Source organism: Vanessa atalanta, chromosome 29, assembly GCF_905147765.1.
Source record: "Vanessa atalanta chromosome 29, ilVanAtal1.2, whole genome shotgun sequence".
NCBI classification, from domain to species: domain Eukaryota; kingdom Metazoa; phylum Arthropoda; class Insecta; order Lepidoptera; family Nymphalidae; genus Vanessa; species Vanessa atalanta.
Window position 1 is genome coordinate 4,092,926 of NC_061899.1, and position 13,161 is coordinate 4,106,086.

The 13,161-nt window shown below is 33.7% G+C and overlaps 3 protein-coding genes across 10 annotated transcripts in view; 1 reads left to right on the forward strand and 2 right to left on the reverse strand.

Annotated features, from left to right (window-relative positions):
* LOC125075054 (mitogen-activated protein kinase-binding protein 1) overlaps nt 1-829 on the reverse strand; it is a 128,631-nt gene extending 127,802 nt beyond the window's left edge. For all 8 annotated transcript variants that reach the window (XM_047686622.1, XM_047686613.1, XM_047686623.1 and 5 more), the window contains exon 1: nt 530-829. The gene's annotated coding sequence lies outside the window, so the exon portion shown is untranslated. The remainder of the gene's footprint in view (nt 1-529) is intronic.
* Nucleotides 799-11,978, forward strand: LOC125075055 (kanadaptin). Its single transcript, XM_047686624.1, has 11 exons — nt 799-907; nt 1,224-1,574; nt 2,304-2,436; nt 3,431-3,623; nt 4,456-4,633; nt 7,405-7,576; nt 8,148-8,296; nt 8,876-9,045; nt 9,368-9,553; nt 10,400-10,545; nt 11,668-11,978. Exons 2-11 carry the CDS (start codon nt 1,307-1,309, stop codon nt 11,966-11,968), a joined length of 1,896 nt encoding a protein of 631 aa, XP_047542580.1. The 5' UTR covers nt 799-907; nt 1,224-1,306; the 3' UTR covers nt 11,969-11,978.
* A 482-nt stretch (nt 11,979-12,460) lies between these two features.
* Nucleotides 12,461-12,923, reverse strand: LOC125075032 (U6 snRNA-associated Sm-like protein LSm2). Its single transcript, XM_047686579.1, has one exon. The coding sequence runs from the start codon at nt 12,850-12,852 to the stop codon at nt 12,565-12,567; it is 288 nt and encodes a 95-aa protein (XP_047542535.1). The 5' UTR covers nt 12,853-12,923; the 3' UTR covers nt 12,461-12,564.
* Between the last annotated feature and the right edge of the window lie 238 nt (nt 12,924-13,161).

Here is a 13,161-nt window from a genome sequence, read left to right on the forward strand (position 1 = left end):
ATTAATATTGTTAAAAATATTTAATAATTACTAGGTATTCATTTAACGTTATCATTACTTTATTTTTAATTTTATGACATATTGATTCGTTTAATCCATTATCGTTTATAAAATTGAAAGTCTAAATCCAACCTTCAACCTTGAATTTAAATGTCGATACTCTATTGATACGAGACTGGACTGTTGACAATTTTCTAATTTCACACTTCAGTACTAAGAGATTTACTCTCGAGTCCTAAGTGAATTATGTAAGGTATGTTTGAAATTGTATAAGTTAAACAAATAAGTTTCATCTAAGTGAAATCTCCATCAAGTCACGATTGCGGAAAAAAAAGATAATAAGTATTCGAAAGGTCAAAACAATGAAGTAGTTATTATTTCTCGTAAGATTAAAATACTTTTTCTTGATACTTTCACCGCTCATCAATGAAATACTTTAAATATACAGCAATACGATAAAAAAATGTACACAAAAAAACCGTTGATTCGCTTTACGTTTTAACTTAAAATTGCATTAACAATCACTCACCTGCAACAATTACGTGATATAGGACGTCGGAGTTGTAGCGGAAGAGAAAAATTATGATAAGATTGTGCGATAAAAGCTAATTACAACGTAAAGATTTTCGTCGAAAACAGTGCGTTGGTAGAGCAATATGTCGCGGTCACTCACATTGTTCACTGCACTAAAAAACAAATAAGAAGCAACAAACTTGTACACATGGACACAGACTGCGAAACGGCTAATAACTATTTATGAATTGTAAAAAAAAGGAAAACATCCGCGGCGACACATCACCCTCCCGAGCCGTATCGGTACAAAATTCTTTTGGTTTTTAAATTGATTGATTGATTAGTACCATGCCATTCCATTCAAATTCCAAATCACTCGTTCCGTACGTTACAGGTAATAAATAAATCTGTCAAGTTCAAGTATTCGCTTATTACAAACTAAATTATTTAATATGTAAATTATCAAATAATTATAAAAGATATAAAGTCGAATTAAAAAAAAACATGAATTCGGATTAAAATATACCTTTAAAAATCCTGTCTTATATAAAATCTTATAGCAATACAAAGCAAACAGTTCACTTTACATACTTGTCAGATGTCATACGTTTGTGTGACAGATATTGAGATGACAGTTCAAGAGTTTATTTTATACGGTGAATCGTGTTACTAAAAGCTAAAGAATAATATAATTGTATTCTATTTTACAGTTTACAGAGTAACAATTGTTTTTTAAGTATCAACTAATAGTATTTATTAAACGAAATAAAATCGAGCGCATGACAGTGTAATCATGTCTGACGATAAAGATAGCTCCGTCCCGCCAACTCAAGACAAAATTGAATTTAAAAAGCCTGTCCTTATCGGTCGAATAGGTAAACTTCCTAAAAAAGTGAAGACCGATGAGGAGAACCCTCCAGAAAGTAGTAGCCAAGAGAAAAGAAACGAAAATACATCGGAATCAAGTGTTAAAAGTTCATTGCCGCCTGCTGTTTTGTTGAAGGAAATATTGACTCCTATACCCTATAAAGAGCCTAAATGGTCCGGGTTGTGTCCTGACGGTAATTATATTAATTGATAACTATGTGACACTATTATTTAGCAACAAGAACTTATGTTTGTTTACTATTTCAAACAAGCTTAAGGTTCTTACATAGTAGTAACAGCCCGTAAACGTTCCACTGCAGGGCTAAGCCCTCCTCTCCCTTTAAATAGGAGGTTTGGAGCTTTTTTACCATGCTGGTCTGTAACAGTTTGGTGGAAACACATGTGCCAGTATTTCATTGAAGTTAGATTTCCTACACCACCAAGTGCTTCTTACATTCACCACTAAATCAAAAATCAAAAATTTTTAAGGACCTATCACTTTGAATGTTACCCACATCAGATATAAATTTAAGTGCTTAGAGATAAGTTGGTGGTGTAACGTTTTCAATTAATAAATAAAATAATAATAAAATAAAATTTTATTGTACTCTATTGACATACTTTACTGTAATTGAAATAGTGGAAAAGAGCAACTAATGAGTTTCTGGCCGGTTCCTTTCAGTATAGACTATACTTTCGGAACCAGTTTTTATTTTTGGTTTACATTTATATCCACACTGTAACATTGTCATGTTGTTGACATTCAAGTGCTTTTAAGAGTTTTAAATAAATAATATTTTGATTTCAATCAGTTTGGAGTGTTATGTATAGAAGAACATCAATTAAAAAAAAAATGAAAAAAATATTTATTCTTATGATCTTATATAAACAAAGTCATAATATATTTAATAAAATAATTACAGGTTCCGAATATGGCTTGGAGGTTTTGAAATCAGGAATGATAGTCGAAAAGATTGAGCTGACAAATAAACCATACTATGTGTTTGGACGACTTGCAAATTGTGATGTTGTGATGGGACATCCAACAGTTTCCAGGTATTTATGACCAAAAAGAATTAATAAATAAAAATAAACAGTTGACAAAGTTTGTGAACAATTTAATGAGAATAAATATAATTCTTGTTAAAAACCCTATTTGAACTAAAATAATAACCAAAAATAAGTTTAGATAATGTTATATTATACCTCATATTATAGAAAGAGACAGAGAGAATGAAAGAGAGGTAAAGGTTTCTGGAGTACGGGATGATTTATCTACAGCAAGCTAAAATTTTATGAGATTTTGAGGCTATAAATGATTGATTGCACTGCAAACAGAAATTAAAATTATAAAACATCATGTGACAAACACAGAATCTATAAACATTTCATCAAGTAAAAATAATGACTAAAATTTACAATTACACAATGTTAAAGTTTCAAATCTTAAACAGATATGTAGCCTATTCCAATGGCAGCAGTATTTCGTGCAATTTGCTAATAACTCGACTATATTGTGCACTATTAAGAATTTATGATTTATATATCTTTATTTATAATACAACACTATTGCACTTAACTACTTATTACCTCTTTAATTTCACTTCCAAAATTACGATAACAGTTGCATCGTACTTTTTTCCAACGCCATTTTTCGCAAATCCATAGTAAATATCAATGTTTTTATTTGGCTTTTCTTCTCTTATGGTTGGAATAGAGTATACATATATCCATTTATATACATGAGATAACAATAATAATAAGAATATACATACTAAGAATAAGAAATATATATAATAAAAGAAGTATATATAATAAGAAAAGTAAATTTGAACGGCTTTTCATAATAAAAATAAAGGTTTTGGAAAAAAAAACATTCGAATTCTATATTCGAAAAGATGTTTTGCCTCAGTGCCTCTTGGCATTGGCGTAACATTTTCGATCAGAGTAATGTATGTAATGTCCAATATTTATGATATGTTTATTATTATTATTATAAGGGAAAGCTGATATTTAGTAATGATACCAATTATATTGTTTATCAATGCAGGCATCACGCAGTCCTCCAGTACAAAGCCTTTGCAGAAGACGGAGAGCCAGCTTCAGGCTGGTATATATATGACCTCGGCAGCACACATGGAACATTCATCAACAAGCAGAAAGTTAAACAGAATCACTATTTTAGGGTCAGAGTTGGTCATCAGATCAAATTTGGATCGAGTACGAGAACATACATTGTCTTAGTAAGTTTTTATATTAAATAATACATTTCTTCTATATAATTAGTTATATATATATTTATATTATGTACAATATATAATTCTATGTAATTATATTTCTTCACTAGCTGCCGTCAGCTGAACTGAAAGAACTGAATTAATGAATTACACATTGTATGGGTAGAATTCATACAAAGCTACCCCTAATTTGCCCCTTTGAAGTTGCAATGTAGATATAATATAGTATATAATAATAGTATCAGCCTGTAAATTTCCTACTGCTGGGTTAAGGCCTCCTCTTGCTTTGCGAAGGTTAGGAGCTTATTCCACCATGCTGGTATAATGCGGAATGGTGGATGCACATGTGGCATAATTTCGTTAAAATTAGACACATGCAGGTTTCCTCACGATGTTTTCCGACACCGCCGAGCGCGAGATAAATTATAAACACAAATTAAGCACATGGAAATTCAGTGGTGCTGGTCTGGGTTTGAAACCGCAATCATCGGTTAAGATGTACGCGTTCTAACAACTGGGCCATCTCGGCTCTTCTAATAAATAATCCTTTCTTATTGAGCGTCAATATTGCGAATGGTCTTAATTTCAACTCACTCCTTATAGGATGTAGACATCCGCTAAAAACGGATTATACGAAATTCAACCCCTAAAACGTGGGTCGGAAGTTTGTGTTTTATAAATTTCGCGCGGGTAAAGCCGCAGGTTCAGCTAGTATATACATATATATTTAGGAGATATATTGTTTGAGTTCATTCATTACGTTAATACTCCTTTTTTAATTCGGTTAAAAAGTTCAATATTTAGTAATGTAATTATCAAATTTTAAAATATTTTAAAGGGTCCCGATTTCGATAGCGAAGGTGAATCAGAGTTGACGGTTACGGAGATAAAGCAGCGTGCAGTGAATATGAAGTTGGAAAGAGAAAGGATGATACAAGAGGCCGCCGAACAGAGAGAGAGGAACAGATTGGAGGAGGAGAAACGCAGAGACGAACAGGGTATTGATTGGGGAATGGGTAAGTTTTTTAAAGATTGGAGATTTTGTGGAAATTTTCAAAGTTCAAGATCAAGATACAAATAACATCGGTTTTTTTATGTTATATAGATCGGTGGACTGGCAAATGGGCCACCCGATGGTAAGTGGTCATCACCAATGCAGCACAAATGACATAACGTCATAGCTCCCAAATTTAGTGGCCCATTGGCGACGCAAGTCTATGGACGGTGGTGGCCATTTGCAATCAGGTAGCGCGATTGCTCGTTCAAATATAGTTATATTGTAAAAATAAATGCGAATAGATAGAATTCACCAACATTTTAGAACAGTTTTCAGAAGCAATTACTTGTCGTAAAATCCGGTTATTTTCGGGGTATTTCATGCGTGTTTCTAAGGTCTGATATAGTTCTGGTAATATAAAATCCCATCAAAAACATAAATGTAAAAATGAGAGCCAAGTTAAATATTATGATATATACCTTGGTTGTTGACTTCAACGACAAAAGAAGTGAGATCTAAATTTGTGCCAAGTTAAATAGTCCTTTCTGAAATTTATTTATAACTACATAAAATATCATTTCTTCTTATAACTTGGGATAATATATTGTTGCCTAAGGTCTGACTTGGCTAGTTCTCATATACGAATTATATTGTAGCCTTCGTAAGTTCTAAGCCTTTACAAATGAATTATAAACACAAATTAAGCATGCAAATATTCAATGGTACTTGTCTAGATATGAACTCGCAATATCTGGTTAAGATTCATGTTTCCTAGTGACTGGACCATCGCAGCTCTTAATGTACGTTAACACTAACTAAGCAATACTGAGCTGTCCTCCATTATTCTTAGATGTTCTGAGTTATAATTTGTTATTCTAAACACAAACTACAATTTGTGTTTATAAACATATAAGAACTAGCCAAGTCAGACCTTAGGCAACAATATATTATCCCAAGTTATAAGAAGAAATGATATTTTATGTAGTTATAAATAAATTTCAGAAAGGACTATTTAACTTGGCACAAATTTAGATCTCACTTCTTTTGTCGTTGAAGTCAACAACCAAGGTATATATCATAATATTTAACTTGGCTCTCATTTTTACATTTATGTTTTTGATGGGATATCACTACTTTTTGTATATAAATTATTAGTAGGTACTTATTAATAAAAAAATTATTTCCAAATGGTTTTTGTTAAGCTATTCTATTTTCCTACGTTTACGGGGTATAATTGTCTTTTTTTTGATACTTTTTTATTTTCCTTGTAGGTACCTCTGAAATGTTCGAGTGAATTGCCTATTCAGTGTCCTGATTTTTTTTACGCGTTTTCTGTTTATACTTAATTTGGCCAAGTAGGGGTGGTATAACGTGCGCAGACGGTTGTACTCTACAATAGAGCTCTCTTGTGTCTTGATTTGACTTGGACCTAAATTGATAAGATGTACTCCATCTAAGGTTTTAACTCTGGAGAGGCCAACGTAAGCCTGCTCTTTACTTAATATAGAGGAGCCTATGTCGAAAAGAGCACCGTCAAAGCGAAGGCCTTGTAATTTGTGTATAGTAGTAGAATATGCTAAGCAAATAGAGAATTGTTTCCTTTGAACATATATGTACATTACTTCATATCTGTAACTTAGTTTTGACTTCTAGTTCGCAAATTAAAATATGTTTAAATTGAATCGTTATTTTACGTGTGCTATTGCTGTTGTCGACGTCCCCAATGTACCGAAATGCCTATTATTATTTTTTTTTTAAGTATAATTATTTTGCACCATTGATGTGCGCTAAATGCTAGTTAAAAACGTAATAAATACGAAAGTCGGCTATACTCATAAGTACTAAAACGGAAATATTTGGATTTAAAAAACTTAAGGGTGGTATTCAACTTGTTATATATTCACGTGAAGACCTTAAAATCCACATTAAGACCGGCTGTCATAAGTTTTGATTGCTGGTTCTTACATTATTTTTTTTATTACAGTTATTACAGGAACTAAGTATATAAGTGTTCCTAATAGACCCAATAATTGAAAAATTATAATAAAAGATAAAAAATTACCAGTTTCAGATTTTTTCCTTTATATTAGCCTAATTATCTACCTGCATGCCAAATTTGAACTTTCTAGGTCACCTGGAAGTAGGATATAGTTTTGATCTATAGGTCAGTCAGTGATAAAAATGACGATTTTTAGACGTTAATATCTAAATAACCGTTTGAGATGCGTTTATGAAATTAGGAACACATATGTATCTCGCGAGTCTCAATATATGAGCCAATTTTGACTCGTTTATGTCAAATAGTTTTTGAGTTATGAGGAGGTCAAAAGTGGCTCCAAATGGTTCGTGTAATATTACACACGGTGCTGCACGCCAGTTCTGCTACTAGAACTTGGCTGACACGCTACCGCGTGTCTAGATGTGCATTGAATAATTCGAAGGTATTCTAGTAAAAAGTTTGATGACTTTGGTGAGCCTCGTAGTAAGACATGCACTTTTCGCCCCTCCTAACATACGATAAAAGCTTCTTGAACAACTCAATTTCTCTGTTCCTTCGTTACCATAATAAATCACAACATTATAATGGTAAATTGTAAAGCATCACAAACAAATAAAAACATGAAAGTAAAAAAAGTCACTGGCAACTGTGAGCCCGTGAATGTTATTAAAAAATAATAATAATAATAAAATATGAGAAATAAAAGAAAGCATTAAAATGGTTCAGTCTCTACCTTCCAAATAAAATCGGTGTCGAGAAAATAAAAGCTATAATTAAGAATATATTTTCAGGCGAAGACGCAGAGAACGAAACAGACTTAGCAGATAACCCATACGCTTCAACCGCTAATGAGGAGCTGTACCTGGATGACCCCAAGAAGACACTCAGAGGTTACTTCGAGAGGGAAGGATACGAGCTCGTGTATGACTGCGAGGAGAGAGGAGTCGGACAGTTCCTTTGTAGGTAAGTTATGAACTTATCAGTAGTTTAATTTAACCTTTAAGTACCGACGTGCGGTCTAAGAGGCCCCGATTTCAGTAGCTGCATGGTTAGTGCCTACATAATCATAGGAAACAAATATTTTTTGGGGTAATGTCTTTGTACATGATTGACTATTACTCTATTGACTTTTTGAACCGTATAAAGATACAAATTGCTGCATTCCAAGGCGTTGCTTATATGTTTTTTTGCCTTCCTTTTAAAGGTGTGCGTTGTGAATTAAACGAATTATTTATTAATATATCGGTTTGGCTCATCTCTACTCACAATATAATACAAATTATCATGTGACTTTCGCCACTAAATAATGGATGTATGTATTTTTTATATGTAAATTTTACTTAAATGTTTGTCCTTTAGTTAGGTTTTGATATGTTGGATCTGTGTGGTATTTTGTTGTAGGATATTTGTGACTATTCTGCGAGTGTCTAGTACGCAGGCTATTATAATTTAATACGAGCGAGGGATACTCGGAGTTCGCTATTGGTCTCTGGGGTCGCGGTGCCGTCCTGAGTGGCAGTGTGGTGGCCCGCAGGGTGGAGCTGCCGCTGGAGCAGGCGTCGGGCGGCTGCGTGCGGGCGGAGGCGCTGCACCGCGGGAAGAAGAAGGACGCCGTGGTGGCGTGCGCGCTGGAGGCCTGCCGCCTGCTGGACCGCGCGGGGCTGCTGCGGCAGGCCAAGCACGGTGAGCCTGACACCTCGACACGCTGATACTTTGCCTTTGCTACTAAATATATGTTTATTTATAAAACATATGGTAACACTATTATGTCAGTTGCAGTTTTTTTTTAATATATATGTTAAGTAGGGTAAGGTAAAATAAAGAACCTAATCCTGTGCCTAATCTAACAACCCCCACCTCACTCCTCACTTCTCATGCGGATGGAATCTGGTTAGAAAATTCGGATATCGCCCATGCCTATAAACTATTCGGTTGAAGAGTATGAATGTTCATGTGCAGTAACGCCATCTAGCGGCGAGATCTTTTAACTATTTCCATAAAATCTATACTAATATTATAAATACGAAACTGTCTGTCTGTTGCTCTTTCACGGCCAAACCACAGAACCCATTTTGATGAAATTTAATATGAAGCGAGCTTGAATTCCAAGGAAGGACTTAGGCTATTTTTTTTTATGGCTAACACAACGACCAGCCCCTAAAACGCGAGCTAAGCTGTGGGTGACAACTACTAATAATATCCAGCCAGCTAAACTTTAAAGGTATTGTTTTAATTAAATAGAAAATTTAATTGCTTGTCTAGAATCTCGTCGCAGGAAGCAACGCGACTGGAGCGCTGATGACTATTACGACTCCGACGAGGACACGTTCCTGGACCGAACGGGCAGCGTGGAGAAGAAACGACGGGCTAGGATGGAGAAGCATGGTGCTGTCGAACAGGAAGTCAACAAACCACTGACTTACGATGACCTTGTAAGCTTATTAAAACAAATATCCTATATTTTATATCAACAAATCATCACAAAAATTAAAACAGTATCATTGTTGGACAACCACTTTGTTGTGGGCCAACCAAAGAGGCATATAAGGCCCCGATCCCAAGTGCCTGGATAGAAACCCTGGGTCGAGCAATAAAAAAATAAAATTACTACACAGTATGTTACAGTATGTTTTTTTCACACATTCTTTTATGATATAGTATTATTACCAATAGGGTTTTTTTAACCAAACTGAAATTCAGAACAAATAAAAATATCCAAATCCAAAATAACCAACTTAATGTCCTTGTCCACAGCTTAAACAGATAACTGATATAGAAAACAAGATATCCGCAGAAGAGAAAACATTAGAACGTCTCAGGGCTACGAATAAACCAACAAATGAGACGATGGAAGGAGAGGATGCCCTGGACGAGTTCATGAGTACTCTGGGTAAACAGGGGCAGAGTATGGCGCAAAAGGCTGAAATATCAAAAACGAAGGTAAAAGCCAACTGATTTTAACAATTTTAGCTTCTATGCATAATCCCATTGTAATCTGGATATTTGTGTTGTATGCCAGATGCAAAACTTTATTAAAATTGCAAATTGCATAAAAAAAAAGTATTTATATGTTACATGTATTCATATTCTGCCTTGTTGGGTATCTTATGACACAGCATGGTTCAAGCCTCGGGGCAAGGTCAATAAAGTTATTGAATTTTTCTGATAAAAGATGTTATATGGCCTGAAGTTTTGAAATTGGTCTTACTTATACTCCCAGTCCCATTCTAGTGAGGAATAGACAATAGTGTGCTTGCGTAAGCGCATGATCAAGTATCACAATTATTTCTTCGGCATAGTAGACTATGCCCTCATGAGAATGACAGCTATAAATAAAGACAATTTGGTACCATAGGTTTATCTGTTTTTATAAACATTTCTGTAAATTTTAAAAGATAATGGGTATTATAATTTTAGTAAAATATAGAGAATTTTTTTTACTGTGTCGAAAAACTCACAAGGAATGTATAATTTTACATATGTATTTATTTTCATTTTTTATTACTATTGACATTAAGGCCTTAGTGAAATGATGTACTACTTGGTGGTAGGGTTTTGTGCGGACACGTCTGGGTAGGTACCACTTACTCATCAGATACTCTACCGCCAGTGTAACTACAGGCACAAGAGACATCATATCTTAGTTCCCAAGGCTGTTGGCGCATTGGTGATGTAAGGAATGGTTAATGTTTCTTACAGTATCATTGTCTATGAGCAATTTGCTCGTTCGCCTATAGATAACATTAAAAATAATTTGTAATTAAACAAAACATACGTTATTTATAGATGTGCATACAAAAGCTTAAAGCGGAGCTATCGAAAACACAGCGGCTGGCTGAGCTTGCACGGCCTGCGAACGCGCCGCCGCTCCTTAAGAAGGACGACACAAAAATGGCCGTCAAACAAACCAACTCTGTAATTTATGGCAAAAGGTAAAATATAACTTTTGTTAAATACTAGCTGAATATTAACAAAAATCCTATATAGTTTAAATTCTGTTCATACTCCGGTCGCGTATAAAAATAATTCCGTACGTACATTAAACCGGCATGCCTTGTCTCCGTCTTGCTATCGCATTCGCACAATTACAGTGTTCAAATCTTATATCCTTAACAACAACATTTTTTTCATTTTCAGTGTACATTGTTGTTTTCAAGGTTAAAGGGTTGAGCTAGTGTAATTACAGGCACAGGCACATTGTTAGTATTCCTTACGTTGCCAATATCTATGGGCGATGGTGACTACTTCGCACCAATAGAATATTTGACATTGCGAAAAATAAAGTGTCAATTATTGTAATCAATATATATTACGAGTTTAAAAATGGTTATTTATTAACGAAAGTTGAAAATAATAATTAATTTATTCAAAAAACCATAAATAAAAATGCATTTTATAAATGTTTGTCACGCGACACAAAACGCACCTGATTGGTCGGGCTTAGGATGACGTCATTTGCTTGTTAACCTCGTTTGTCTACTGTATGTGGATTATATGTGCCACAGATTACAATACAGGCAAGTGACGTCACCGACCCCATTGCAGCGCCATATTGTCAAAGTAGCGTTTATTTAAATATTCAATTTTTAATTTGATATTTTTCAGCAAAAATGTACTAGAATTAAAAAACTAAAATTTTACTGGGTTCCTTAACCTCTACTAAATAATATAAAATGGATTTAAAAAAGCAGTCAAATAGCCTATTACCTATCAATGTTGTAAAAAAACTCTCCATTTTTTACTACTTCCTAATATCATATAATTTCGTCCTAAGTGTTTAAATCCCTGGCTGTAAGTAAAAAGGTCAATGCTTGCACTGTGAGCTGATTATAGTTGTACTTTGGAATAAAATGTTTTTGAATTTGGACTATATGCTTAATATCTTATCTATAACGATATTTAAGTTAAGACTACATTCAATACATCATTTTTTTTATGTAATTAAAATAAACTACTATCCACAAGTACATAAAATAGTTTCTTGAACTTGTACATAGGCAAAACTTGGTAAAAATGGTTCGTAATAGTATGCAATAATTTTTTTTGGCTTGTAGGTTGCGGTTAAAAGAGGACAAAGAAAAGCGACCAAAAGTTAAAAAGGAAACAAAAGAAGAAGAAGAATTTGTTGAAGAAATGGACTCGGATGAAGAACCAGAAACTTCTAAAGAAGTAACTGTTAAGAAAGAAGTAAAATTGGAAGACAGTATACCAGAAGTTAAGAAAGAAGAAAAAGTACAGACGGAAAAGAAAATGTACGGTCCAATGAGACCTCCAGAGAATTACGTTGTACCTGATAATTATTTTGACCAAGAAACAGACAGAGATCTACCAGAAATAGAAGAAAAAGAAACATAACAATAATAAAAACTTGATACTAATTTATTAGTTTTATTTAAATGTACATTACAACCCATTTTTAAAAAAATACTTTTAGGCTGAATCAAAGTAGATCTTTGATTATTTGCCAATTAAAATGTAGATGTGAAGATCCTTACCTTACAGGCTTCCTAGAAAATATTTGGATGTAATTGTATTAAGGCCATTCCGGTCACCTATAGACATAGACATTATAAACTAGATTTGTGGGAAGTAACTTTAACACTCAGTTAAATGTTTAAAGTATTTATATTAAATTTAATAGTAACAATAACTAATAACCAATGACATATTTGCTGTAACTCATTATTGAATATTGTTTTTGTATCTTTTCTATTTACCTCACACTAATATAAGAAAAACTTAATAATAATGATTCTTCATCAATCACGCAAGAATAAGTTAATAACCAAACTATCAAATTATGTTAATAACATTTTATACGATTAGGATAAAAATATATGCAGACCATGTTCTTAATAAAATTTATTTCCATAAGCCTTACACTTAAATTTATAAACGAACACTTTTAAGTCCATAAACCAACGGTCGTATCAACATTGAGGTTAAGTTGGCTATCTTGTTGAGACTGTCGCTTCTTTCCTTGCCGCATCTTGGAGCAGCTGTGTGTCTACTTCATCAGCAGGTAACTGTACGTAACGTACCACTGAACCTCGTATGAAACAGTTCTTTACTGATAGCATATGAGGGTATTTGTCCGGGTCGATGACGCTTATATCCGACAACTTAATGTTTAAATATTGATCAACAGAATGCAACGTCCCGCAAATACTGAGATCGTTTTTTAACTCAACCACAACATCTTTGCCAACGAGTGATTTAAAGAATGAGTAAAATAGCATTTTTGTTTATTTTGATTCACTGGGCGGCAATGGTGAAACAGAAATTAAATAAATTTGCAATGACAAATGACAGTTATTTGACAACTGAAATTGGGACAGATAATCTGGGAGTAGGTTGTGGCCTAGTGCCACATAGCCTATTCCAATGGAAGCAGAAAGAGAAATAGCATCCGAAACTGAGGCCCTAATTATTATTTTACTAATTAATTTGAACATATCCTTTCTGTCAGGTAAGTTTGTCAATAAATTACTTACTCTTTATGTCGGAAATTTAGAAAAGTTATTAGTAATACTATTATAATTTAATTA

Excerpts from the sequence above, each read along its gene's own strand:
- LOC125075032 (XM_047686579.1), bottom strand. The coding sequence starts at position 12,852 with ATGCTATTTTACTCATTCTTTAAATCACTCGTTGGCAAAGATGTTGTG.
- LOC125075055 (XM_047686624.1), top strand. The coding sequence starts at position 1,307 with ATGTCTGACGATAAAGATAGCTCCGTCCCGCCAACTCAAGACAAAATT. Across the intron at positions 2,437-3,430 it reads GGACATCCAACAGTTTCCAG|GCATCACGCAGTCCTCCAGT; the intron begins GTATTTATGACC and ends TTATCAATGCAG. Across the intron at positions 10,546-11,667 it reads TCTGTAATTTATGGCAAAAG|GTTGCGGTTAAAAGAGGACA; the intron begins GTAAAATATAAC and ends TTTGGCTTGTAG.